This window comes from Rhea pennata, chromosome 10, assembly GCF_028389875.1.
Source record: "Rhea pennata isolate bPtePen1 chromosome 10, bPtePen1.pri, whole genome shotgun sequence".
In the NCBI taxonomy this organism is placed as follows: Eukaryota; Metazoa; Chordata; class Aves; order Rheiformes; family Rheidae; genus Rhea; species Rhea pennata.
This window is the reverse complement of record NC_084672.1, coordinates 15,301,199-15,327,198: the sequence shown is the minus strand read 5'-3', so window position 1 is coordinate 15,327,198 and position 26,000 is coordinate 15,301,199. Positions and strand designations below refer to the sequence as shown.

Sequence of the window (26,000 nt, the reverse complement as noted above, 5' to 3'; positions counted from 1 at the left end):
ATGAATAAGCACTGTTGTTTCACAGTATATTCTCTGGGAAACTGGAACTGAAACATTTCCCATTTATTCTCTGGGTCCTGTCTTTATGCCTTAGCCTTGCCCTGCTTCATTACAGCCTATTTCTCCAGAAATAAATGTTGGTTTCTCTGGAACATATCTTCTGCTATTTGTTTCCAGAGACCTTCACTGCAGACTCACAGAAAGCACTTTCAATGGAGTGAATAATATTACTAAAAAATCTATAGCTGTGAAGGTGTGAATTTGTTATGGATAGAAACATGACATTAATCCTGCTCCCACTGAGATCTGTTCCAAAATTCTGATTCAGGCTACTGGAAGCAAGACTGGGAGATGTAACTAATTCCAGTGCAGTCTGTGAAGAAAGATTCAGGAGACCTCACAGGGCTAGGAAAAAGACAGGTTTTCAGGCACACAGCCTATTCATCAGTCCACTCATTGTACAGACAAGTTTTGAATCCAACTTGCAGTGGAATCAAGTTATTTGACTATCTTCGGAAGTCGGAAAAGCCACGTTTTGACTTGAGTCCTTTTCTATCTTTGCAGATCCCAGAAGAAAGTATCACGTAAGGCTGCTGGCATATAACAGTATGGAAGAAGGCTATCAGGCAGACCAAACAGTCAGTACCCCAGGATGTGTCTGTAAGTGTTGTAGCGGCATAGAAAATTTATTAAGACCTGAGCTATTTCAGATCCTAGCAGCTGTTTTTGTGTGTTTCTAACCTATAAATAATCAATTATTTCAGTTGAAAGTAGAGAATAAGAAAGATCATATTTGTGACAAATACCATCCTAGTTATCCTGCATCTCAGAGACAGTCTCCTGTCTTCACAAACTGCAGCTGAGGAAACAAGATAGCTACCGAGCAGCATTTTCCGCGCTTGTTAGGTTGTCTGCATCATCTCATCAGTAGTGTATTATATGTCCGCCCCTTGTTCCTGTTTGTAGTCCTGATTTTCTTTTAACTAAACAATAGGGACTACTGCAGAAGTAATACAAGCCTGTATTAGATGTTAGTAGGGATCTTTAATAGCTTGAACTAAATTCCTGGATCTGAATATCAGGCAATACTGAGTTAGAGCAGATTTGGAGCTAAATCTGTGGGTTCAGACCTATCCCTTAATCCTGTGAGCATCCATATATGGTTCATTAAATAATTCATGCTTCTTATTGTTTTAAACAGCTGTCCGTGATCGGATGGTGCCACCGCCACCACCCCCTCACCACCTTTATGCCAAAGCTAACACTTCATCTTCTATCTACCTTCACTGGGGAAAGCCTGCCTTCACGTCTGCACAAGTCATTAACTACACCATCCGCTGCAACCCAGTGGGGCTGCAGAATGCTTCTCTGGTTCTCTACCTTCAAACGTAAGTGCAGTGCTACAGCTGAGTCTTGTTTTCCCATTTCCACATACCTCCTCCTCCATTTCCAGTTTCCCTGATGTCTTTTAATTGCCTTTTATTGTAACAACATGTATCTGCCTTTCAGGACTATGTGTTTCACCCTATGACTGCCAGTTCTGTTTCCGGGGTTATTTTAAGACATGTTCTTAGAACCCCTTAGTTCTCTACTGTGATCCTTGGACTGGATCGCTGACAAGCTCTTGAACTTTAACAGCTTCTTAGCAGTCTAAGTTGAATTTAATTTTAAGCTCTTCTTTGATCAAACAAAAGCAATTGCCAGAACAAGCTACCTATAAAATAGACAAAGACAGGGCTTAGTCCAGTGTCTGATCATAGGACTGGCAGCAAGAATTCTGAGTTTTGAGGGTTGATTGTGTTGCTGTGGGAATGACGCATTCCTGAGTGTGTGGTGGCCTGCCAGGAGGAGGCTGAGGAGAAACTATAGCTTGCTCTTCAGAGAAGCGATGCACGAGCCACAGAACAGCAGGAGAGGCAGTTCTGCCCAGGTTCAGCATTCAACTCTGTACCCTGATTATCCAGAAACATAAGACTTTCCTGTGTTGTGACTGCCAGTGGGTGGGGGCAATGGTGCTGCAGGGGGAATCCATATGTATGTAGCTCCCTCAATACTCAGATTTACTCTAGCCTTATAAGGAAGAAAAATGCTGCAATAAAAAATAGCCTACATCCCAATACTGATGTTTTTCTCCTCAAAGAACACATCCCCTACTGTATACCTGACGACTTAATGATTAGACGCAGTACAACTGCCATGTTAAGTTCTTGGTATGAAATATATAGCATAGTAATGAATACTGTTTGCGATAGGATGAAATTATTGCAAATATTGGTGACTGACTTTGCAGTACAGAAGAAGAAAATACTAAATGAAATTTAATAAAGCAAGTTCTGTCTTCAGTAACACCACTATAAATTTAGATTTAATCTCAGGTTGGCTGCTGTTGCCCTAAATTCACCCTGGTATATCTGAAACCAACACTTTGCCCCAGAGTTAAAATAGAACATCTACAATTGATTTTATGAGCAAATATTAAATTGCAGTATTTAGATTAACTTACTCAATTTTACAATTCATAAATTACCAAATGTGAAAGTCTACAAGAGGAGTAGGGAGCTTTTATGTTCTACAGAGAGCCCTAAACATGGTGTGATAGAGGCTGTAAGGAAGAATTGCCCACTTAGCCTTTGTCTGTACTGTGAACTGAAAAGCAGATCCAAGCACAGTCAATGGAGCAAACAGCACATGCCTTTTCAACTGTGGGCCACGTTGTAGCTCAAATGTTACTCCAGCTTAAAACACACTGTTCTACTTACGAATGGAAAGAGCTGAGTTTGGGAGACCTTAGCTGTCTAGACCATAATGTTCTTGGACTTGCTTGTGCTTCAGCTTTCCAAAAACCTGAGCTTAAGTTAACATAGCAAGCATAGTGTCCTCCAGAGAGCTCCAGAGTTAGCAGAGGTATGAATAAATGTTTTCAGGTAGACGATGCAGATGAACCATGGCCTGAACTTGAACTGGTTTGTCTTGTGATGAACTGACAGTGGGAATCACTCTCCATGACTAAAGGACCGCATGCGAGTTTGAGATCATCAAGTCAACTCCTGCTGTTAAATTTCTTTTATTCCTTCTTCTGTACAGGTCAGAGACTCACATGTTAGTTCAAGGTCTTGAGCCAAAAACCATGTATGAATTTGCAGTTCGGCTGCATGTGGACCAGCTCTCTAGTCCCTGGAGTCCAGTGGTCTACCATACTACTCTTCCAGAAGGTATGGGCATAGCTGCTTCTAAAAGAGAAGTCCTATAAGCCAATGGTATAAAAAACTGTTGCTTTACTAATTTTAAGCTGTCTGTTGGAGAGAAAAATACTTTAAATTGAGATAGATATCACTGTTCTCAATATAAGATAAAAAATGCTCTCGGGAGAATCCACGTTTTCTGGAACAGTGAAATTTATAAAATCTGCCTGAAATCAGCAACTGTTTTTATGTAAAATGTGATATCCTTACACCATTAGCAACAACTGAATGGAAATAACTTCAGTAAGAAGTTTAAAATATGTATGAAAGAGGCACAGTTGATTCATAAGCATATACTATGAACATATATTTTAAAAACAGAAGTCTTAGAAACTGTAATACTATTACTCGTGCATTTTCCTTTCTAATACCCTAGCTGCTGATTTGCTCTTCTGTCAGCCTGGTCAATGAAAATCAAAACTTCAGTTTCATCTTCTCAGCATTGCAGTATTTGGGGGTATACCATTTAATGGGAAAATGATGGAGATTCTTTTTTGTCAGTAACTGTTTTCCTCAGTAGTTTAAGGGAAAATACAAAAACTATAAACATTTTAACATTTACAAATGAAAATGATTGAAATCATCATTTATGAAAATACGAACATTTACAAAGTCTAAGCTATTGACCAGACCAGAGTTAACAGGAGAGTGTATCTTGAGAGACACTCAGTATCTGTTTGTTTGTTTATTTGTATTTGTTTATCTGGGATGTAGCAGTAGCCATTGGGTCTGCACATCAGTTTCTTTCTGAGCAATCTAATTGCACATAAATTAGTTTAACCTAATAGTATTGTGTTACTGTTTTCACAGCACCATCTGGCCCTCCAGTGGGAGTGAAGGTGACTTTGATAGAGGATGATACTGCTTTGGTTTCCTGGAAGCCACCTGACGGTCCTGAAACAGTTGTTACACGATATACTATCCTCTATGCATCCAGGAAGTCTTGGATTGCTGGGGAATGGCAAGTGTTGCACAGAGAAGGTAAATTAAAATCATAAATGTATGAGCTGGACTTATAAGATGTTACTTTCAGCTCCCTTGGACTACAATAAAAAAGAAAATCATATAAATGATCACATAAAAGTTACAATTAGTTTTGAATTATTCCCAGGGTTGTCATGAAAATGTATTAAAAAGCAACTAATACTCAGAAGGTGAGGTCAGAGGAGCTGTCTGTATTGCTTTGGAGCTCAGTGGTGCATGTGAACTAAAATGTCTCATAAATCCAATTATATCCATGTTAGTTCTGTTGTAACACTGATTGTGGTAGTTTCATTTTGTAAATGCACTCCTTCAGATCTGAAATCTCTGAGATGCCTTGCTCTCCAAAAATAAATTTATAAACATGGCTGTGTGGGTTTATATGTTTCTTTCAATCATGGCCAATCTAGTTAGCTCCATTTGCTTAATGAACTCTCCCCTAGTCGCAGTACAGAGCTCTGCAAATTCAGTTTAGTTCTCTGGCTCTGCTCTGCAGCTGAACACTAGCTAGCTAATCTAACAGTACTCAGGTATGTTGATGTGAACTGCAGTAACAACTTTTTGATAAGATATAGACACAGTCCAAATTTTTATAGGCACTTTCTAGAATAGAGCTGCATCAAGAACAGATTTCTCCTATAGCCAGAAAAAAAAAAGAAAAAAGAAAGAAAAAGGCATTTACTCTTAGGTTGGTATTCAAAGTACACAGAAGCAGTACAGAATAAATAATACTCTATTAATGTGTTAAACCAGAGAGGGGAACTCAGTGTTACAGAGTAAAATCATGCACTGAGTAGCTTCTTAAGAGGATTGCCTAGAAAGAATTACAATTTTGTTGTTTTGTGGCTGTTTTATGGCTGAAAGCTCACTTGTCAGCAGAGTGATGCCTTAATTTTTTTTAAAATAGAAAATACATAAAACTTAATGATTTTCAAAATGCACTCACAGAGGAGAATTCTCCTTGCTATCAGTGACAGTAAACTGTTTTAGTTCAAAGGTGGTGATTGTTCCTTACGCTGCTCTTAAAGAGAACATGGAAGACACACAGCCATTTGGAAAGGTGGCAGTTCCTTGTCTTGGCTGGAGTAGAACATTGTTTGTCCAGCTCTGCTCAAGTAGTAATTGTCAGCTGTAAAGAATAACACCAAAATGACTAAATGCTTCAGCAAAATTTATGAAAATTAACTAGTCTCTGAAAAATCAGTGAGCTCTAACTATAAAGAGAAGATTGAACTCATGGTATTGCCCTATTAAAACTATTCAAGTAAAAAGTGACCTAATGTCAAGTTGTCATATTAAAGGACCTATTTAATACTAACTTTCATGCATGACAAACACAGCAGATTTAATTTTAAATTAACGGAGAGCTTGTATTTAAAGAATAAGTATTGTCATTTTAGCAAAGATATACTGTATTTGTCACATGCAGCACAGTGGTTGAATTATTGTTTCGGGTATATTCATCTTAGCCATGACTGTGAAACTCTGAACTGCATCTCAAATAATATTTTACCAGAGGTATTTCAATTAAGGGGATTGCAATAACTATAAACATTTTCATGTGTTCCCTTACTGAAAGTGTTGGAGGGAATGGGCAAATGAGAGCTGTAAATCTCAGTGTATTATTAAGTCTATCAACTGTAGCGTCACTAATTTTGTATTTTGACAGATACATTAGGGACTAAGGCATGGCATGGAATTCAGTCATCTTGACACATTAGAACAATCAGAGGGGCTTTTAGTTAAAGTAAAGGTAAAATGCTTGTGAAAGAAAATGAGTGTGTAGAGGGAGGATTGGGCAAATACTGTAATACACCTATGACAGTCCTTTCATAAGTAATTGGAGACAGGAGTAGGATTGTTTTTTTTTTCTGTTTTAGTACATTTACTCTGACAAGATCAATTAGCCCTGTTTTGTCTTGGCACTAAAGTTATCCTGCAGGGTATTTCTGAAATCTTAACTCCATTCCTCCCCTGTATTTATAAAGACCCCCCCCCCAAAACCAACAACAACAACAAAAAAAAACAAACAAACAAACAAAAAAAAACACCTATAATAATCCTATCTTAGGCTTTCAATTATATATTGAGATTTCTACCAACTTAAAAAACAAACCCCTCTAATTTGACAGAGCTTGTGCTAGCCATGGTGGAATTTAAAATGTAACTGCAATTTGCTGCTGATTTGTGATGTGAGTTATCTTCCACCTCCCCCTTTTTGCTAGCTCCCTTCAAGTGGATCAGAAGTTACAGCCTTTACACACTTGGTGTGCAGTAAATCAGTACAAAGTGCTTACTTGCTGTAGCAATGCAGCAGATTTGAAAGGAGCTGGTGGGGAAGAGCCTCTAATATTGAAACATGACCTTTCGCCCTTGCTGGTGCTAAATATTGCAGCTCCTTTGGTTACAGATACCTCACATTTTACTTCAAATGCTTTCAGCTAATGGATGTTTTTTATGGAAGAGCTGAAATAGCTTTTGAAGTGTCTTCCCTTTTGCCACATGTATAATCTTTTCTGTCAACAAAACAACCTTGTATTTTACATGCTCCCATGATGCTATGAAGTCTGGCTTCTGAAAATGATATGAAAGCCTGAAATTTAGGCTTATATCTGAGAAAGTGAATAGAATGTGTGAAAGAGAATATAGGATAGATTTGGTCATATAACTGCCGCTATTTTGGAAGAAGATACATATGTTTCTGTAGCAGGAAGAAACACAAGCATTTTAGAAAGCAATTGGAATTTTAAGCAGCAATCTGCAATCCCTGGATAGGCAAAACTCTCATTGGCTTTTATAGGACTTTTGCCTGTGTAAGGACAGTGTGAGTGAATCCTATTTATGTTCTTAATCTGTTTCTCTTGCCTTCAGGGACTTAAGGAAATGAATCCTTAGCATGTGAGAAAGACATTTTCCATAATATTTTTAGTAGCACTGCTTAGATGCACAGTAATCAAGCAAGCCTACACAAGTCTAAATAGAGTTTAATTTTATTTTGAATGTGCAGTATAATGTACTTTTCCAAATCTGTCCTGTTCATTTTACCAAACAGAACTGAAATTTGATAAACTAAACTTTAATTATTTTGTTATGACATTTTTTTATTCACATTCATGGTAGAGTATGATTGCAGAAGAGGTTTTAGGAGGCACATAGGTTAATACATGAGTGATCTAAAATTCTGCTTTCTGTGCCTGGAAGTCTGTTAACACCTGGGGCGCATCCTTATACATATGATCACAGCATTAACACTGTCACACTGAAATGCAGCTAGAGCTAGATTTAGGGTTAGGTTGCTGTGTACTGTAGCAAATACCTGACTCTTAGGTTTGCACCGTATCAGTATCTCTTTACACTGTGCTGTGTTCTAGCAGTGCGGAGAGGGAAGGCCTCTGAAAGGAAGAGGAGCAATTCTTGGCTAACCCTGGAGAGGCAGGTTAGAACATGTAAAAGTTACCATAGTCTTCAAACAAGATTTGGAGGTGGTACTGTAAAGGAAATGTAGGTCTCAGTATCTGAATGTCAGTCTGTTCCCACAGGATTTGTCTAACTAGGACTGCTTATTAAATCTTTTCACAGGAGCAATGACTATGGCTTTGCTGGAAAACCTTGTAGCAGGAAATGTCTACCTGGTCAAAATAGCAGCCTCCAATGAAGTGGGAGAAGGACCCTTCTCAAATGCGGTAGAACTTGCTGTCTTGCCAAAGGAGACATCAGAGTCTAATCAGAGGCCTAAACGCCTGGATTCAGGAGATCCCACAAGTCAGTAGTGATGTTTTGCTTACTGTTGTCACAAGTAACAGGAAAAAAAGGTCCCTGTTGGTTTTATGTTGTAACTGTTTCCTGGACAAACCATTCTGTTTTGTTTGAGGCAATCCTAACAGTGTAGTGCTTTTTCCTAAATGAAGCCATTTTGGAATTTTATGTCTCAGGACAACTCAACACTGGTTTAATGCTTTTGCTCAGAATTTTGAAATTTGCATTTGTAATGAGAAAATTGGCTATTTTGAATCTTGCATCAATGCCAACTTTGCAGTCACTCTGCTAAAATACTTGCTATAGTAGGTCCCCTATTTGACTTGAGATAGTAGTATCATTTGGTCAGTTAGAACCAGACAGCCCAGTAGAGATAAGATGGCATCTCAGATCGGATTGCTGAAATTTGCTGGTTTCTGAAGCAGCCCAAGCTGACCTGTCCATCAGTGATATACCAGCATGTTTTCACTGAAGAAATCAGCCCATCTGCAGCTCTCTAGAGAAAACTGTTTGTTACTCCGTGGTTTCTCCATGTAAGAATGGAATAACAAATTGCCTTTGTCTGTCACAGAATGGGATTTATCTGAGTTACTTCTTACTGATTTTAAAGGTGTTTAGGGACAGAAGAGTTAGTAATCATTCAGGTATATTATCCTTACAGTCTTGTCTTGTTGGTGTACACTGAATTGTGAGTAAAACACAGGTTTTACTTCTTGCTCAGGTTCTCTTTGTTCCTGAAATTCAGTGGTATTTTAGGCCTGGATAAGCAAACAAAGTAAGGCCCTCAGGAGTAGATCAATAGACATACGAAGTCAAAGCATAAAAACAGCTGATCCCTCCTTGGGGACAGTGCCTCGAATTCTCCAAGTCTTTTCCCTTTTTTCTCTAGTAGCACTCCCTGAGGATGGATCTGGAGAGAGCTCTGCTGATGCATGCTGTAGTGACCTACAAAGAGTCCGTGGTATGGGGCAGTCCCTTCTTCCCCTCCCACACCATGGCTGCATACATTCCTCTGTCTGTGCTACAAGTTTTATTTTCAAAATTGTCAAAATGTGTAACAGAGAAGGTCTGGAAATCTCATTAAACTGAAGCATTTGTCTGTGTGGTTGTGACTGTAACCTCATTCATTTCCTGATAGGGAGCAGGGGGTAACTATTCTTATTTACTGAGCCTTTCCATATTCTTTTTTGCTATAGCTTATTCTGACTATTACCATCTGGACCAGAAATCAATGACTGGCATTGTTGTTGGAGTGTGCATAGCCTTGACCTGCATCCTTATCTGCATCCTGATCTTAATTTATCGCAGTAAAGCCAGGTATGTTTTTGTTCTTGAAAAGTGACCTCTTTCTCATAGTTCTGCCTCTGTATGTGCACAAGTCGCTTGGGACATGCCTTCTCCTCCAAAAGTGCGAAGTTCTCTGAAGCACTCTGTTTCTTCACCTATTCTTATCAGAAATGGTAACAAAGCTCCAGGCTTTTTTGGTTCTTCCTACTCCATCTTAGCCCCCTCTACAATGAAAAGAAGGAAGAAGCAACAGAGGGAGTCAGTGGTGCTTTGACAGCTAAATATGAGGCATGCTTCTAAACAAAAACCCTTTCAAGTCAGATAAATATGCTGCTTTACATCATCTGCTTTTTCCTGCATAACCCTCCTGTTCATAGCCTGGCTTGCAAGGTGTTAACCCTTTGGCCAAGGAAAGCGGGGAACTCTGACATGAAGCAGTTCCATGAAACAATTCCTTTGCACTGATGCAATCCACTCTCTCTCTCTCTCTCTCTCCCTTGTCATTACTTGCTATGAAGATCAGAACAAATATGTGATACTTGGCGGGGGGGAAGCCTGTCTGAAAGTATATTCTAATAACAAGGGCTTTGTAGCACACATGTAGGAGAAAGTGTAGACTGGGAGATGGTCTCTGTATAGCGTAGTAGAAAGGCCCTAATGTCATTAATGGCTACTTCGTCCAAGTAATTTTAATAATCATGAGAATTCCTGTCTGCACATAAGCTTGTAACCTAGTCTGCATGATTAACTGAAAGCAGATGTTATTTTTTTCACCAGTAATAACATTTAAATTCCAAGCGAGTTAGCATTATCATGTAGTAAAATGTAAATGTCAAGAATATACCAATATTGCTAGATTAATAATAGCCTTGAAGTTTTAGCTTTGATTTTATGCAATTTTTCTTATGGGTCAATTTTATTCCTGCTTAACACTGTGTAGGAAAACATCTGCTCCTAAACCTGTGCAGCAAAGCACTGACCAGCTGTCACATACCAGCATCTCATTAGCCAATGCTAATGAGGTGGGGAAGAGTATTGAAGGAATTGCAGAGAATGAAGAGTCCGTATTGCCAATGATAGTGGGGAACAGCTTCATCGATGCTAAGGTACTGTGAATTTTATTGATTCCCAAAACAGAGATATTTCTTTAGAAATCATTGCTCTTACAGCTGAGTCCTTACCAGAATTAAAATATGTAAATTACAAATTAACAGCAGCTTTATTAATGGGAGAGGCACAAGTGTCGCAACCCAAATGTCAGATTTTCAAGACTCATTTTAAAGTTCAACTAGAGATCTGCTTTAATACATTTGTCTTGCACTGTACTCTGCAGATTGCCAAGTTTGCCTCTAGCACAATGCCACTTGGGCTTGCTAAGAGGTCTCTGCTGGTCTAAAGATTTTCTGTTCTAAGACCAGAAAATAGATGAGAGAGTTCTTTTCAGGACCTAGTCTGGTTAGTGCCCATTCAGTCTACTCAGGTATGACACTAAACAGGCATGAAAAAAAATACTATCTTTTCTATATTTTTATTTGTAAGATAATGTTTTATTTTATAAACTCATATTTGGTCAAATTGTAATATAATGTAGACGGCAGGCTGTATCAGTGGATCTGTAGTCCCTTCCTGTAGAATCTTACAGTTCAAGTGTCCAGTCTGATAAATACACAAGTCTGCCATGCTTTCTCATGCAGACCTGATTTGAGGCATGTTCTGTATGCACTGCAGACTTGAAGGGAGCTGTTCCCTAGCGACATTTGCAAGAGCTGGAAAACTGTGGAAAAGAACCCCAGTGCAGACACAAACAGTGTGTCTGTGAATGGTCACATTCAAAATAGTAGTGTGGGAGCAGTGCTGGAGGAAATATTTTGCTGTGTGTTTGCAGTACTATACCTGCTGTGTCTGGCCTTTGGGTTTGGCAAATTAAATGCATCTGGACTTTTAATTGTCTTGAGCAGTAGATGGATACTAGATCTGTTTGAATACTACAGCACAAAAACTGATTGAGCACTAAGAGTTCACTTGTCTCCCTTTTTGGTTCGGAGCTGATGAGTAGGAATAAAAAAATATTTTCATATATCTTAGAAATTTAGTTTGATAAAAAAAACTGCTCTGTCTTCCTCTGTTGTAGGGAGGATCTGATCTGATTATCAACAGCTATGGGCCTGTCGCAAAAGCCAAATGCAAGAAAAGGTGGCTGTTCTTCCAAGATACTAAGAAGGTGAAAACAGAGGAGGTAATTGGTCTAACAGGCAGAGTTTACTCTAGCATCCTGTGTTTGCAAAGAAGAATACTTAGATTTCTATTTATTGAAAAGCCTAATTAGTCACCTAAACTTTAATGAGATGGTTTCAGTTGCATTAAGGTTGATTATGTTCTATCTTCTAGCAAAATCACGTAGAGAAATTTTTGATTTTCTGCCTGAAGTTGTCAGCAAGTTGTAGCTTTTTGCAGTTAGCTGATCGCCTGTGCTCTACAGTGAGCAAAAGGATTCCTGCATACAACTGCAGGGACTTAATATACATATGGGTTAAACATGTGTTTCTAAATACAAATTAAACAGAAACACATGAAGACTCCCCCACTACTCTGACAACTATAACCTTAAGTTTGCTGAAGAGAAACCAAAGAGGGAAATTAAATAATTTACCCAAACTACTGAAGGATTTTGGAATCTGAGTGAGAACTGGCTGGCTTTTGAAACTGTTACTCTGGCTGCACCTGCTATTTGTGTGAAAAATACAGCAGTTTAAAGATGAAGCGTTAAACCAAATTCTGAACATTGTCATGCAAATTCACACCCACCAGGCGTCCAACTTATGTTTATTGAATTGTAACTTGTATTGTGCTCTTGTATATTTAAGGAGTAGGAAGTCTTGATATCCATGTAGTGAATTCATATTTCAAAATATTTGCAGGAGCAGCTGCATACTTCCAGTGCTTCTCTGAACAAAATATTTGCTACCATCCAAGGAGTAATGCTTAAAGAATATGCATGAGGAGATGGGAGAGAGCTCTACCAAATGTTTTTAAAATACCAGACAGGTCTCTCCAGTGAAATCATTCTTCGTTAGCTATGCTTGGCTGGAAGAGATTATTTCGTCTAGTATGAAAGGGAAAAGTATGAGCAAGACTTTAGATTGATTCTTTTTATCCTCCGGTAGGAAAGCCCAGATTGCTGTTCTGAGCCAATGCTGTTGCAGGCACTCTGGCAGAAAATAGGATAGGAAGTGCAGTAAAAACCCAAATGATGGCTCAGCTTTACAGAGATTGAACAGCCTCTTTCTCTCTACTTTTTACGCAGCCTCAGAGAAGATTTGTCCAGGCAGTGTGTCTGTATCAGCCAGGTACTACTGTGCTGATCAGTGAGGATGACTCCCCCAGCTCCCCTGGCCAGCAGTCGAATTTCCAGGTGCCATTCAGTGTTATTGCTGATACAGAGCATTCAGCCAACAGTGAAGGAAGCCACGAGACTGGAGACTCTGGGAGATTCTCTCATGAATCCAACGATGAGATACACCTCTCTGCTGTGACAAGTGACACTCCTCCCACCATCAGTCCTCTTGTAGGCAGTGACTTGGGTACAAATGTGATGAACCTTGCCTTAAGTAACTGCAAAGAGTGTCCTCTGCCATTCACTACTGACCAGACTCCTACCTCATCTCTTCAGATACAATCTGCAGGGCACAACTGACATCCTTAGGGCCATGCCACACATCCTCGCAGTGTATGTCTGTTCGAAGGACAATGAACAGGAAGCCAAAGTTTTTTGTGGAAAGCCTGACTAACTTAGCAGGTGATCCCATATTTTTGTTGAATGTTTTTTTTTCTTGTTGTTTCTAAAACTCACTTTTTTTGAATGTTCAGTAGTCAACAAATGTGAAAGGACAGTGAAGATTTCTGACTAGAGTTAAAAATGTATCACTGGAGCAAAGGGAAGGCTGTTGGCCTTTTTGCTGACTATCTACCTCAGTTTGCCGAGAGGTGAACTCTGAATGACAACTGCTTTACCTCATTTGTGTTCTAGTTGTTCTCAGCTACGGAACTGATGATACTTCCTAGTAGTGTTATTTTGTGTTTCTTTTTTTTTTTTTTTTTGGTTGAGTGTAGAATGTGTGTGTGTGTGTGTGTGTGCGCGCGCGCGCGCACATTTGTGCGCACTCAGTGATCAGGGAGTTGTATGGGTAGATGAACAAGATTGTTTAGCTGAAGCTCTGTCTTTAAAAAGAAGGAAACCTCAGAGTATAAAATGTAATAATTCAGTGTGGCTGACTCAAAGTTAAAAACTGGGAAAACTGGAGTTGGTGCTTTCATGTTTACAGCCACATCAAATCATTTGTACCTCTTGGTTTCTTGTAGCCCCAGTAAGCCTAGGACAGTGCCTTTCCCCCTAAAACTTGTGCCAGCAACTGCTGATAGGGTATATGCTAAATCCTTCAGGCTCTGGGATGTGTTGGGTTCCCCCAAATGACAAAACACTACCTCTCTTGACAGTCAGTGCTAAAAAAACGTGGCAAACAAAGAAGTATTTAGCATTTCCAGACAGTTTGTCTCTACCTGAGTCAAGAAATAGATAATAATGCTGAGTATTCTAGTATCTCAGTACTTCTTAGCAACGGTGCCTTGTGTTATAGATCATGAAATTACTGATTTGCCTTATACCTTTTTAGTATTCATAAAGTTGCTTTGGAGTACAGAAAGATGCCTTAATTACTTCTTAGATGTTATCAAGTGATCTTGTGTCATAAGTCCATGGTTTGTTTTCACCCAGCCTTGAGTGCAGGTACTGCTAGCACTGTAGTATGTCTCAGAGCTGTTAGGATGCAGTGCTGCTCCTTGCCTTTGCCTTGTATGCTCTTAGCCAGGAATTTTAGCACAGGGAGTGACTTTACCCACATGGCAATCTAAAACTCTGATTAGTCCATGAGAAATAAAAAGCCAGAGCTTTAGTTGAAGAGTCTGTTGAAGGAGGTGAGTATTGCTACTGCCTTGAACCCATACAATTCCTGTTTTATACTACCTCCTTTAAAAGTTATTCTAGTGTTTTTTTTTTTTTTTTTTTTTTTTTTTTTTCCTGTACTCAGGGAACAGCGTGTTACTTTTGAGCTGCCTCACGAAAATGTGGAGCAAATTGACAGGGTATCTTGTTTTGTTTTTTTAATAGGAGAGAGAAAGGAGGTTGGATTCATCCCATGTTAAAAACTTGCCCATATTCATATACAGTCCTGTTCTCGCCTCCTCCTCTTTCCGCATTTTACTTAAAAAAAAGGGAAAAAAAGGAGAAAAAAAAAAGAAAAATCAGACATTTGGTTTTACTTAAAAAAGAAAAAAAAGTTTAAAATGTGATGTTGTGACAAAGCAACCATAGGAACTCCTGGCTCTATTTAAGTCTGTCAGAACTCCTACTGACTTAACTGGGGCCAAGATGTCACCCTTAAGTTAGGCAGGCTGACTCTCTTCTATTGTTCCTCATGTATCAAAAGACGGTCAGAAGTCATCAATAAGCCCTACTGTTTAGTCTGTTTTATTTTGATGAATCGGCCTGTAGTTACTATAGATCTTCTTCCGTTTGCTAGTTTTAAACCAGACAGTCCATGTCCACTTTTTCATACTAGGGTTGATTCAGAGGCTTTAAACATAATCTTGTACCAAAGAATTTTCTGTAGAAGAGAAGAAAACTGCATATTTTCCAAAAATGATTGAACTAGTTAAAAACTATAGGTTTGAAGAGCTGAATATGTTTTATTGTATAAGTAAGTAGTGACTAACCAAAAACAATAGGGCTTCTATTGATTGTAGTAGTTGATTGCATAGATGAGTTGTATCCTTCTACAATTTTTAACTACCTTGTTGTTGCAAGAGCCTTTAAAGAAAGTTATAATATTACCAGCAGATATCTCCAAAGACTTCCAAGTGTAATTTTTTTCTTCAGCATGTAGTTGATCAACAATACAGTATTAAATAAAATATTTTTGAACAATTTTTATCTACTTGCTGAAGGAAAAGAAAACCTTTTCACCAAAGATTTATTTTTTGGTCTCATCAGGCAAAATATTTAGTGTACAGCAGAGTACTGTTTCTAGTTAGGTAAAGTGTGAATTAATTGAAATTAGATTAAGAATGTGTAACTGTAGCATGAAGTTTCACACTTCATCTTTCAGATTAGCCTCTTTTATTAGTTTCATTCAGAAAGAGCTGATATGCAGATGGTAACTATTTGCTTCTCCAAAGACTTGTTTGCTGTAAGTACTGATAAAATGATTTATTGATTGATTAAATTGATTGGTAATTTTTTGCCCTTCACTACAGGTAAATATTCTAAATCCTAAGCTTTTCCATGCCAAAGACACACTTTGTAGTCTAACCTGTGAATAATTTGAGAGGAACAGACTTAACATTTATCAGTCTAACAGATGCTCTACCTTCAGTAGTCAAAGAGATCAAAATATTCAATTTATTAAAGAACAGTACATCCAGAATTCTATTTGTTAATGTTTTTTCTTAAAGTACTTTTTATCAGCAAATAAAGAAAACCAAAGATATTTAAGGTTACCTCAGCATATAGGCAAGCTTAGTTAGACATTAATTATTTTGTTTCTTTTCCTTTATTTTTATGTTAACCAAATATAATATGTTTCTTCAGAACCCTGTTCACATTCATATGCTTCCCATTACTTTGTCATACAGTTAATTCTAGATTTATTTACATTTATCTTCCAGAACAAAAAATGTGATCTAATCAAAGATTTGTGACCTACTATTAATTTTTCACAATATTTTGCAAGAAACTGTCTTATCATTGAAAAGACCATCAATGTGAGCAAAGAAATCTCCAGAAAAACTGTATATAATTTGATATTGTCTCTACTGAACTCAATGACTGAAACACTGCAAAATCAGGCTTAAAGTTTAAATGCTTCATATCATTGAGACCAAAACATCTAATTACTGGTATGATATTAATGCATGAAGTTTCTTAAAATCATACCTGTTGCAGACTTAGGAAATCACAGGTTTTCATATGTAAACTTAATTCATTCCATTTGCCTAGAAAGAGCTGGCAGAGCACAGCAGGCAAAATGGTCATAGGTTTTCCAGTAATTTTTCTTGGTTATGTCTGTGGTAACTGGGTCCTGGAGAAAACATTATCATTTTCTAATTATGAATTTTACTAAATATGTTCTGGAAGATGAACATAAATGTGGAATTTAGTGTTACACTATGATGTGAATTGTTTTTGTTTAATTGTATTAAGAATTATAAGAGCCATGGCTGGTGTAATTAGCGTATATGCAACCCCTGTACTTTAAAAACAAAACAAAAATATTACTGTTGGTGCAACTTGTAAAGCATCAAAACTTACAGAGGACTCTGATGGCCCTTCCATTAAAACAGTAATGCCTACTCTGCAGGATCTGGATCCAAACTGAAATGCTCAGCCTGCCTAGAGGTACACTTCTTATTTTCTTCAAATTTTACAAGAAAATAACATTCTCATCTTTCAGGAATTATCTAGGAAAATTGGGAATGCGTATGATATGCAGAACTGGGCTATATCAGTATTTTTTTTTTATATATATAACTCTGTTTTTGTAAAAGAAACTTTAACATCTACATATCACTTAATAATTTTCCATATTAATTATCCATTTTTCTGCCTAATTTATTGGATTTTAACAGAAAAGAGTATTGAGAGATTCCTGTACCTGTTTTTATTATATTTAATACTTCCTTCCCTCTCTGTTTTTATCCCTTGCTTTAGACTATAAGCTGAATCTTGTTTGCCTTGTTCAAATTGGGGTCCTCATCCTTTTTCTTTTTAAGTCAGTGGGAAAATTCACTTTCATTTAAGTGATGAGATACACATAGGAGTCTGCTGATTTCAGTTCGCATGATCTGGACAAACAAAATCATTTTTTTTTAATGACGTTCTCAGTGTTACTACATTTAAAAGACAGAATTTTTAATTGTTAGAACTCCTAATAGCAAACAGGTTTTTGCAGAATAACAAGTTACCATGCACCAGAAGTCTGCTGTAGTTCCGTATGAGTGCAGCCTTAGCCTATAGCAAATATTGAGTATTTCAAGACAGTTTTAAATCTTTTTCAGTGCAAGCTAACTCAACTTGAACTACTCAACATTTGCTGCAGCTTGAACATGCATAAGAATAATTATGATGGACTGTCTGGGTCTCAGTGATATGTTAATCTGAGGCCATTTGTAAGACCCAAGCAAGAGCAGGGGCTCTTGCTCTTTGCATTTGTGGCAGAGTGAAGTTCTGCCAGAAAAAGTCTCTTTCCTAACAAGGGGAATGATTTTCAGTTCTGTAGAGCACTACATGTTCAGTCCAAAACCTCATTCAGACCAACAGAAAAGGTAGCTGCCCAGATGCAACTCTGGTGGTATTTCACAGAAGACAATCTACTGGATTTATTCTGTTAAAAATGAAAGTAGAATTTCACCCAGTAAGTACTAAAGAGGTACTTCATAGTTTGAATAACTGTAATGCAGTTCATCTTTAGTTCTTACTTGTAGGAACTGCAGCACTGCCAATACAGAGTAGTTCCTAATGGAGAGGTAATTGACTGTCTCCAAGAAATACTGAGCACCATTCTATAATAACGTAATTACAAATATACTTTTCATGAAAGTGCATACTTTGGAGGCTGTGCTAAAAACTGTTCTTCTTCAATGTGAGTCTAAAATCCAAATCAATTTTTGTTAAAATAATCACTTTCTGTTAGTATAAGTCCGTCTTAAAAGACCACAAATTCAATTTAGGTAAAATTCTGCTCTCAGTTCTGATATAAATGAATATTAACTTTATTTCTGTGGAATTTCTCTAGATCTAAACTAAGACTGGTCCTAATTTACTCCAGGGGGACATAAGCTCATGTTTTGCTGTATTGGGCCCTCTAGTTCATTGTGAGTTGAGCTCATTATGGGATTTTTCAGACTTTCCACTGTTACATATACCTACGTTGCATCTGCCTGGTGTGTTTTCAGTAAAGACTGACTGTGTATGAAAAATTTACTTATACAAAATGTTGCTTTTTGCTTGTTTGGCTTTTGGGTTTTTTTGTTTGTGTTTGTTTGTTTGTTTTAAGTTGTGAATGAATTGCCAGTGTAGGAGCCAGGTATGTATCTCATATTGTGGTGTTCTGGATCCTTTCACTCCGTGTGCCATTTTCTCCTTAAGGGCAGCAATGGCTGACTGGCTAATGGAGGATGGAGCTGAATTGTATTAATTTTGTATTTGTCTCAGGGGATCGGCTCTGTGAGTTCCATTGCATGAGGGAGGCTAATGTTTGCCCTGATTTGAATGTAACTTTTTAATGTCTCTTTAAATATTTTTTTAATAATGTGGATTTGTTTTTCTCTTTATAGCATTTTAGTGAATGTTATCTAGTGTGTTGGTTCTTTTTTCCCCTCCAGGGTTGTTTATCTGCTACCCCAAGATCATGCCAAAAATTAATAGAAGTTTAAATGCCAAATGTTTATGAAACTGCTGTCTGAATACTGATTGATTGCACAGTTTAAATAAAAGTTTTCCTTAGTAAATGTGCTACTTTATAAGTATTTTATTTTTAGTGTCTCTGACTAATTGCTCAAAACAAGGAAGCCGTAATAAATATAGTCCCCATTTTAGGTTGAGCAGTTATGGAAACTGTGGCACATCAGTCAGAAAACTAGGCAGACAGTAAACTGCATCACTGCCTTATCATTACAAATTCTTATAAGTTGCCCAACCATGGATATTTTTGCCATTGATGTAACTAGAATCATTTCCCACCTGAAAAAAAAATCATCTATTCTACAACTGTCAAGCAGCCACCCAAGATCTCTGTTTTGGCTTATTTTCACAGGGTATGAAAGATGTGGTTCTAAACACAACTGTTCTTGTAGAAGTTTGGAAAGCTGCTAACAAAGCTGCACCAATGATTTTACTCCCAGCATTTTTACACCTGTTAGCTATTGAACCTGGTATATTGACATTTGACAAGACTCTGAAAATGCAATTGCTCTTGGTCAGAAGGCGAATTACTATTTTCACGGATGACTACGTTCTAGATGAACATAAACTAGCTTAAATGAGCAAGGAAACTGTATTCTATAGCGATTTAATTGATTGATTATTGATTGCCACTTGAATGCAACGGAAACAGCACCCAAGCTGTTCAGTGAGTTAGGTGGACAGAGTTGGAGTTAGGGTACATGCAAATCGATACTACAGGTAATGAAACCACAGTAATTACTGCTATTATTTACAGAGTCTCTAGAGAGGATGAAAACAAAACAGCAATGGAAACTGGACTCTTGCAGTGTTTCTGTAGGTCTGACTTTGGCTTTTAATCTATATTATTCTCTAGACAGAATAAAAGATTGGCACTTTGCACTGGCCCTGGCACTCTTAAAGGGAAAGAAAAGACATTTCACAGATATTTCAAAGCTTTGAAATCACAGTATTGCAATGAGAATTGAAGAGCATTTTAAAATAAAAGTTCATTCTTCCCTGTATGCCCAGGAAATGGCCACTTTTGAATACATTTACTTCTTATTTTGACTGTATTTTGGGTTGGGTAAGCAAATGGTTATGTAGACTAATGGAAAAATATTGGTTTTAAAAAATATCTAAAATATTTTACATCAACAAGGAACAGAGCATGTAATCTCTCCCTATTATGCTGTTCTTTTGTCCTTTCTGCCCAGCAGGATGTGGAATTTTCTCATCTGCAAGAAATGCTACTTTCTGTCCTTCTGTGACTATCAGCGCAGTGTTCACATTACTTTGGAGCATATCCTGAGACCTAGCTCTCCCTGCCACCAGGAGTGGGAGCACAGGGGAGAGGAGTACTGGTGATGCTCCCTTCTTTCTTCTCCATTGCCTTTATTGGAGCACTTCTTTGGAGTGAGATTCCTTATTTCCAGTCTATGTCCCATTTATAGCTGTAATTTCACAGTCTCTTTGTTTACTTTCTGCAGTTCTTTCACAAACCAAGTGAACCTATAGTTTTTGAGGGGAGGGCATATTTCCAGTTCTTTCAACATCTGTCAATCTTTCCTCTCCTGCAGACAGGAAGTGCCCTCTCTGTTGAACCTAAAAGTGTTACAGGAACAGTTCCTGCGCACTGCAAAGAGAGTTTTATGTGCTTTCCAATATCAAAAAGTGGAGGATGTTTTATCATGCATTTAAGAAACCTAAAAATCTTTAATTACATGTTGAGGGATGGTGATACTGGAAAATGTTACCTTAGCCATAAGGGAACTAATGCATTTTTCTCACCGACTTGCATATTTTCATTTGTGCATCACACAGAAAACATCTACCTTTCACAGTGAGGACTGTTCCAGTACAAGATCTGTGTTTGTAGTACTGATAATTTTTGCCATGATGCTCTCAGAAAGAGAAACAGATCTCAGAAGAGAGTATCTTTTCATCCCTTACCTGGATAACTAACTCCCAAGAGGTTTTCAGATAGAACAGTTCTTTCGGTTTGTTCCTGTACTTCTGTGTTTTGAAAAACTAGGTCCTCAGGTACATCTCCAGAAGTTTTATTGCATCTCATCCCATCCATTGGACAAATTAGTTAAGGCCTTCATACTCTAGGAAGCTTTCAGACCTGTAGGGCTTGAATCTTTGTCTAGATGTTTTGTTTACTCACCATAATGAGGTAGTTTACCTTCTAGACAACATATTTGAGGATTACACTCTGCCTTTAGATAATATAATTTCAAGCAGACAATTCCTACTGCTACAAATGGCAATCTTCTTGCCATGAGATGATCTTTTGGGGACAGAGTTGCCTAATGTCTACAGAGGAGTCCTCCAATTCATTCCTCCATGCAGATCTGTTACTGTGGGTGCTTTGTGTTGCTTCAACATCTGCAAGGAAAGCACCCCCACAGACAGACAACACTATCAACATCAATAAGCAAAATGTAGCAAAGTCCTCTCAGTTTTGTGGGAGGAAGAAGCTGAGTTGTGGAACTGGAGCATCATCAAATTCATGTGACATTCATCTATCTATGGCATACTGAATATGCTAAGTTAATTCAAGTTCTCAGCACTGGGTAGTAAACACAAGCCAACATCCTGGACGTCATTTGTGAGGAGCACAGTCATTCCAGGGTACAACTGTCTCTATATTGGTTACCAACAGTAAGTGTTCCTGGTCCTTGTTGGCTACATTCTGATCTCATGGGCAAAGTAAATGGGTATATACTTCTTCTAGCTCCTTTGTTCCCTAGAATGCTGGTAAAATGATGTGAGAGCAGATACAGCTAGTTACTGCAGTCAGCTAGCAATAGCCACGGGTATGTATAGTTTCAGCCTCTAGTTTGTTCATTTTGGAGGAGCTTTGATGAGTCTGCCTCTTCACCTAGGCCTGCTTACAAAGAACTCTGAAATAATGTGTCATTTCAGTCTGACTGCCTAATGCTGTGACCTAGGTGCTGCATGGTTCTCATCACTAGTGTATCTTCCCATAAAAAAACACTAGTGTATTCTTTCCCTAAAAAAGTTTTGTTTGTTTGTTTGTTTGTCTGTTTTTTTAAGTAGGAAAAGCCCCATTAGCATTACCTACCAGATCTACCTGGTTCTTGGTCCAACATTAAACAGGTCAATCTTTTCTTTCCAGTCCTTTGTGCTAGACTCCAACTGAAGTGAAAGGAATCTGGACTTAGTGCTATCAATGTTTAATTAGCACCAATTCCTCTCTACAGTACAACAGTGGAACCTTTATGTTCTCTAGCACCATGGTAATGAAGGTCCTAAGGGATCACTTCAGCTTTTTTGAAGCTGTCAGTTCTCCGTGGGACCTGACAACTTGTTAAGATTTGTTATTTAAGCCTTTTAGAGGACCTTTTTTTTTTTTTTCTCCAAGCAACATGCCCTCTCAGGTACTACTCCAGGGAGGAATTGCTTCTGTTAAGAAAGAGGGAGGAATACACATCCACGTGGCTAATTTTCACCCAACCAGCTTTCTTACCCCTGTCTTCCTTGGGACAGAATGTCTCTGCAAAGACCCTCTTCCTAATTTTCTTCTCTAGATAGTTTCTGAATTTCACCACAATTATTGTATCTATTTTCTTTTGAAACTTTGTATTTCTAGTTCCAAGGCTGTACTTCATACTTACAACATGAATAGTAGTCTTATCTTTATTTCCATAGGCACTCCCCAAGGCTGTTCATGTTGATAGCTGACAGATCCAACCAGAGGTTTTTTGATAAACCTGTTTAATAAAATAGTGTTGTCAAAACGGATAGCAGACTGCATTAACACTTCCAAAGAAATTACTAAGGTGGAACTCCAAGTCTCCTCAGACTGTATTCCATCATTCCTCAAGCTCATTCTCTACATCCCTAGTATCTGTCAAGCACCTTACTGGAACTTCACTTGTATTTTTGTTAATATTACATATTGTGTAAGTATGTCTGGAGCTGATGCAGTACTTTGTAGCATGGTTCAACAACTGTGTCGAAGGATTCTGACATCTAGTCAAGAGGGTTGTTACTGTGCATGGTTACTGCTTGGAATCACCCAGGCTGTGAATGGATGTGTGGACTGTCACCTGAATAGAAAAAGCTGGGGTTTTTTTGTTTTTGTTTTTTCCGGTAATCAAAGTTCTGCAAACATGTTATCATGTATGTATTTATCTCTATTCTCCAACTCCTTCTAGCATCTGGCTATGTTGTGTTTCTGCAGCTGAGAGGGAACTGAGATAGCAAATCTGGCCTTATGAGGACATGGATGCACCTTCTATGCCTATGTCAAGATGGCCTTTAGTAAAAGAAAGGCACGGGGCAGATATGCACATGGACTTCCTATTTCAGGGAAGACTCTTCTTACTGGTAATCAAACTTCTCCTCCTTTCCAAGGAGAAAGTATCTGGCTTGCAGTGCCAGTCTTTGAGAAAGTGCAGTTTTGCTATGTTCATTGTCAACTTCCTTCTGAAACCCCATATCTTTCTTGGCAAGTCATGCCTGAAGTTCACTATCCCCGTCCAACACGCAGGTAAAACTGCATTATATCTTTTTGAATGTGAGGATTAATTTGCAGATGCACAAGGTCACTCTGTGGTTAGTCCCAGTAACCTCTTTCCCTTAGCCAGGGCCAGGGCCAGTCCAGTAACTTTCCCCTTGACCCTTTTCTTCAGATCTCTGTAGCCACCCCTTTGGCAAAAAGGCCATATAATTGAGCTGTTGCCTGGGCATTTAGTCTCTTTACAGCTACCAAATTGGCTCTCTTGAGTGCTTGATGAGATGATCCTACCTTTCAAAATGCACTCTGAACCCAGAAACTCCCAGGAATATGCAGAACATTAATCAGAAATAATATCGACAACTATTTCCCATCTAGTCACACTTAGGCCTGCTAATTAACATCCACAGTGTAAAACACAAATGTAACATGTATGAAAAATAAGATGAAGATTAATGATCTTATTAAAGCTGCAGATACAGATATGATGCTGATCCAGCGTTAAATCAGATGAGCCCCTCTTCTCTTTCCTGTTCTTAGTCCTATTCATCAGGATATCTCCAGCATTACCCTGTCACCCTTACGATTCTTGCTTGTCTGGTGCTGGAGGCTCCAGGCAGGCAGCCACATAGCAGAGAAGTTCCAGCCCTTGAACTGGCTAAGTCAGTGTCCCACTATCGTTGTGGACTTGACTTTAACGTTACTTTCTCCAACCTTCTTCACCTCCTCTGCCACCACTTCAGAAAGCAGCAGTGGACTGTGGCCAGCTGGTAGAAGAGGCCCCCCAAAGCTGTAGAAAAAAGTCTTGTGCTAATACTTTCCACCACAGTGGCACATTCCAAATCTCTCTCTACCAAGGAAGAAATAAAGATGGGAATTGCCTGGGTCAGATGTGTAGTCAGTGCAGGCTTGTGGCCACAGAGTTAAGAGGGCCTCCAAGGTTTATTCTACTTATAAACACCATAACCATTGCTGCTGTAAGTGGGACTTGTGTCAACCTGGAGGGGTCCAGCAGAGCTTGTTATGGTAAGGCAGTGTCAACATCCCAAGAAACATTTCTCTGGGGAACTGATGCCTCTTGGGAGTGCCAGTGAGCAGATGCTTCCTGTAGAGTAGCATAGCTCCAGAGATAAGAAATGTATTTCCCGTATGGGGCAACTGCTAAGAGCTGCCTGCAGCCCAGGAACGAGCCTTTCCACTCAGGCAGCATCTTCTGCTGATGAATTGGGCTCCCTGGATTCTACACTAAAAACATGACGTCTTTCTTTCCTTTTAAACTCTTAGATGACAAGGGAAATCTAAAAAGCCTCATACTGCTTCTTTTTGAACCATGGCTGTTCTTATCTGCAGAGCCTGCTTATAAAACAATTCTACATAGTGGGGTAGCTCATATGACAGTTATCCCTGGGAGTATTACAGCACCAGCTGCAGTGTCTATTTGTAAGCAAACTCTAAACCAAAATTTAGTCCTCTGTATGTGTGAAGAAAGGCACACTGAAATATAGTTATTCAGAGCTAACTGAGAAAATGTGGTCCATACTGAAAAAATAAATTAACAGTGCATTTATAAATAATTGTTAAGTATAACAAATGAATTAAATTTTTAAAAAGCGTAATAAAGCATCTCTAACAGCTGGAGAGCAATTAGCCTTTGACTGCCCACTGATATGAAATGTCTACTAATGTAGTCCACCAGAGATGCCTTTCTTTTTCTAAGGAAGAATGGCAACCACCTGCAGTTCCTGATTATGTTACTGCTGATTAGTATAGGTACATTTTTACATCCCAGAATCTTCATTCTCATTAGCGATAAATAAATAATAAACCCTCATCGTTCAAGGAGTCATCATTGCAAAGAAAAGCTTCAAAGTGAAGCCTTGGTCTGTGACCTAATGCTGTGCCACCTGTCTGCGGTCTGCTGCTAGCCTGAGCATCTGAGCTTCAGACAGGAGAGCACTCCCATTCAGTTCTGTGGGCCACTTGCATTGAATGTCTATGTTAATTAGAAGGACAATGTCGTTATTTCTTTGTTAAGTTTATCAGAGACATCAAGCTACTACTGTTTCTGCTTAGTTGTTTTTTTTTTTTTTTTTTTTTTTTTTTTTTTTTTTTTTTTTTTGAGAGAGAGAGAGAGAGAGAGAGAGAGAGAGAGAGAAGGACTGATACTTTAGAATACAAAGGCTAACTTTCTAACTTTCTGCTGTACTTTGAAGGTTATTCAGCCCCCAGCAGGCAGGAAAACAAGGATCAGAGAGGGAAAGGATTCTCTCCACCTGTGGCTGTAGCAATATATCAGGATTGCAGTGTATCAGGATTGCAGCATGTGAAATATCCCTTGTGCTACGCCAGGTGAGCAGTAGTTGTTCATGGATGAACTCCTCCCCTTTCTCTCTCTGTCCTTATCCTTTCATTCAGCAGGTAATAGCAATATCTCTATTAAGAAGCAGAGTCCCTGGGACCAGCTGCTTCTGCTGCACAGAGCCCATGTCTTGATGGTGCTGCATGTCCCAAGGCCTAAACCAAACACATGTATGACTAAAACTAGGCTGATTATCCTCCAAATCTGGTGCTCTGGCAACTGCACGTGTGGAATCTCCTTTGAACCTAAAGCCAGGCTTTTTGTTACATCTATTTTCTGTACCTTTATTCCTCAAACAAGTTATTTTTCTGAAAAATTACAAGTAAATCTAATTGGATTTTCTGTTTGGGAATGCATAAACACTTGTTATCAGTAGGATTAACCTATGCATAT

The 26,000-nt window shown here is 38.5% G+C and overlaps 1 protein-coding gene across 1 annotated transcript in view; it reads left to right on the top strand.

The window, feature by feature from the left end:
• PRTG (protogenin) overlaps positions 1-12,960 on the top strand; it is a 79,253-nt gene extending 66,293 nt beyond the window's left edge. The window contains exons 12-20 of the mRNA XM_062584034.1: positions 565-660; positions 1,202-1,388; positions 3,085-3,212; positions 4,053-4,223; positions 7,803-7,985; positions 9,176-9,296; positions 10,207-10,372; positions 11,398-11,502; positions 12,571-12,960. Coding sequence (XP_062440018.1) covers positions 565-660; positions 1,202-1,388; positions 3,085-3,212; positions 4,053-4,223; positions 7,803-7,985; positions 9,176-9,296; positions 10,207-10,372; positions 11,398-11,502; positions 12,571-12,960 — 1,547 coding nt within the window. The remainder of the gene's footprint in view (positions 1-564; positions 661-1,201; positions 1,389-3,084; positions 3,213-4,052; positions 4,224-7,802; positions 7,986-9,175; positions 9,297-10,206; positions 10,373-11,397; positions 11,503-12,570) is intronic.
• Positions 12,961-26,000: the final 13,040 nt, after the last annotated feature.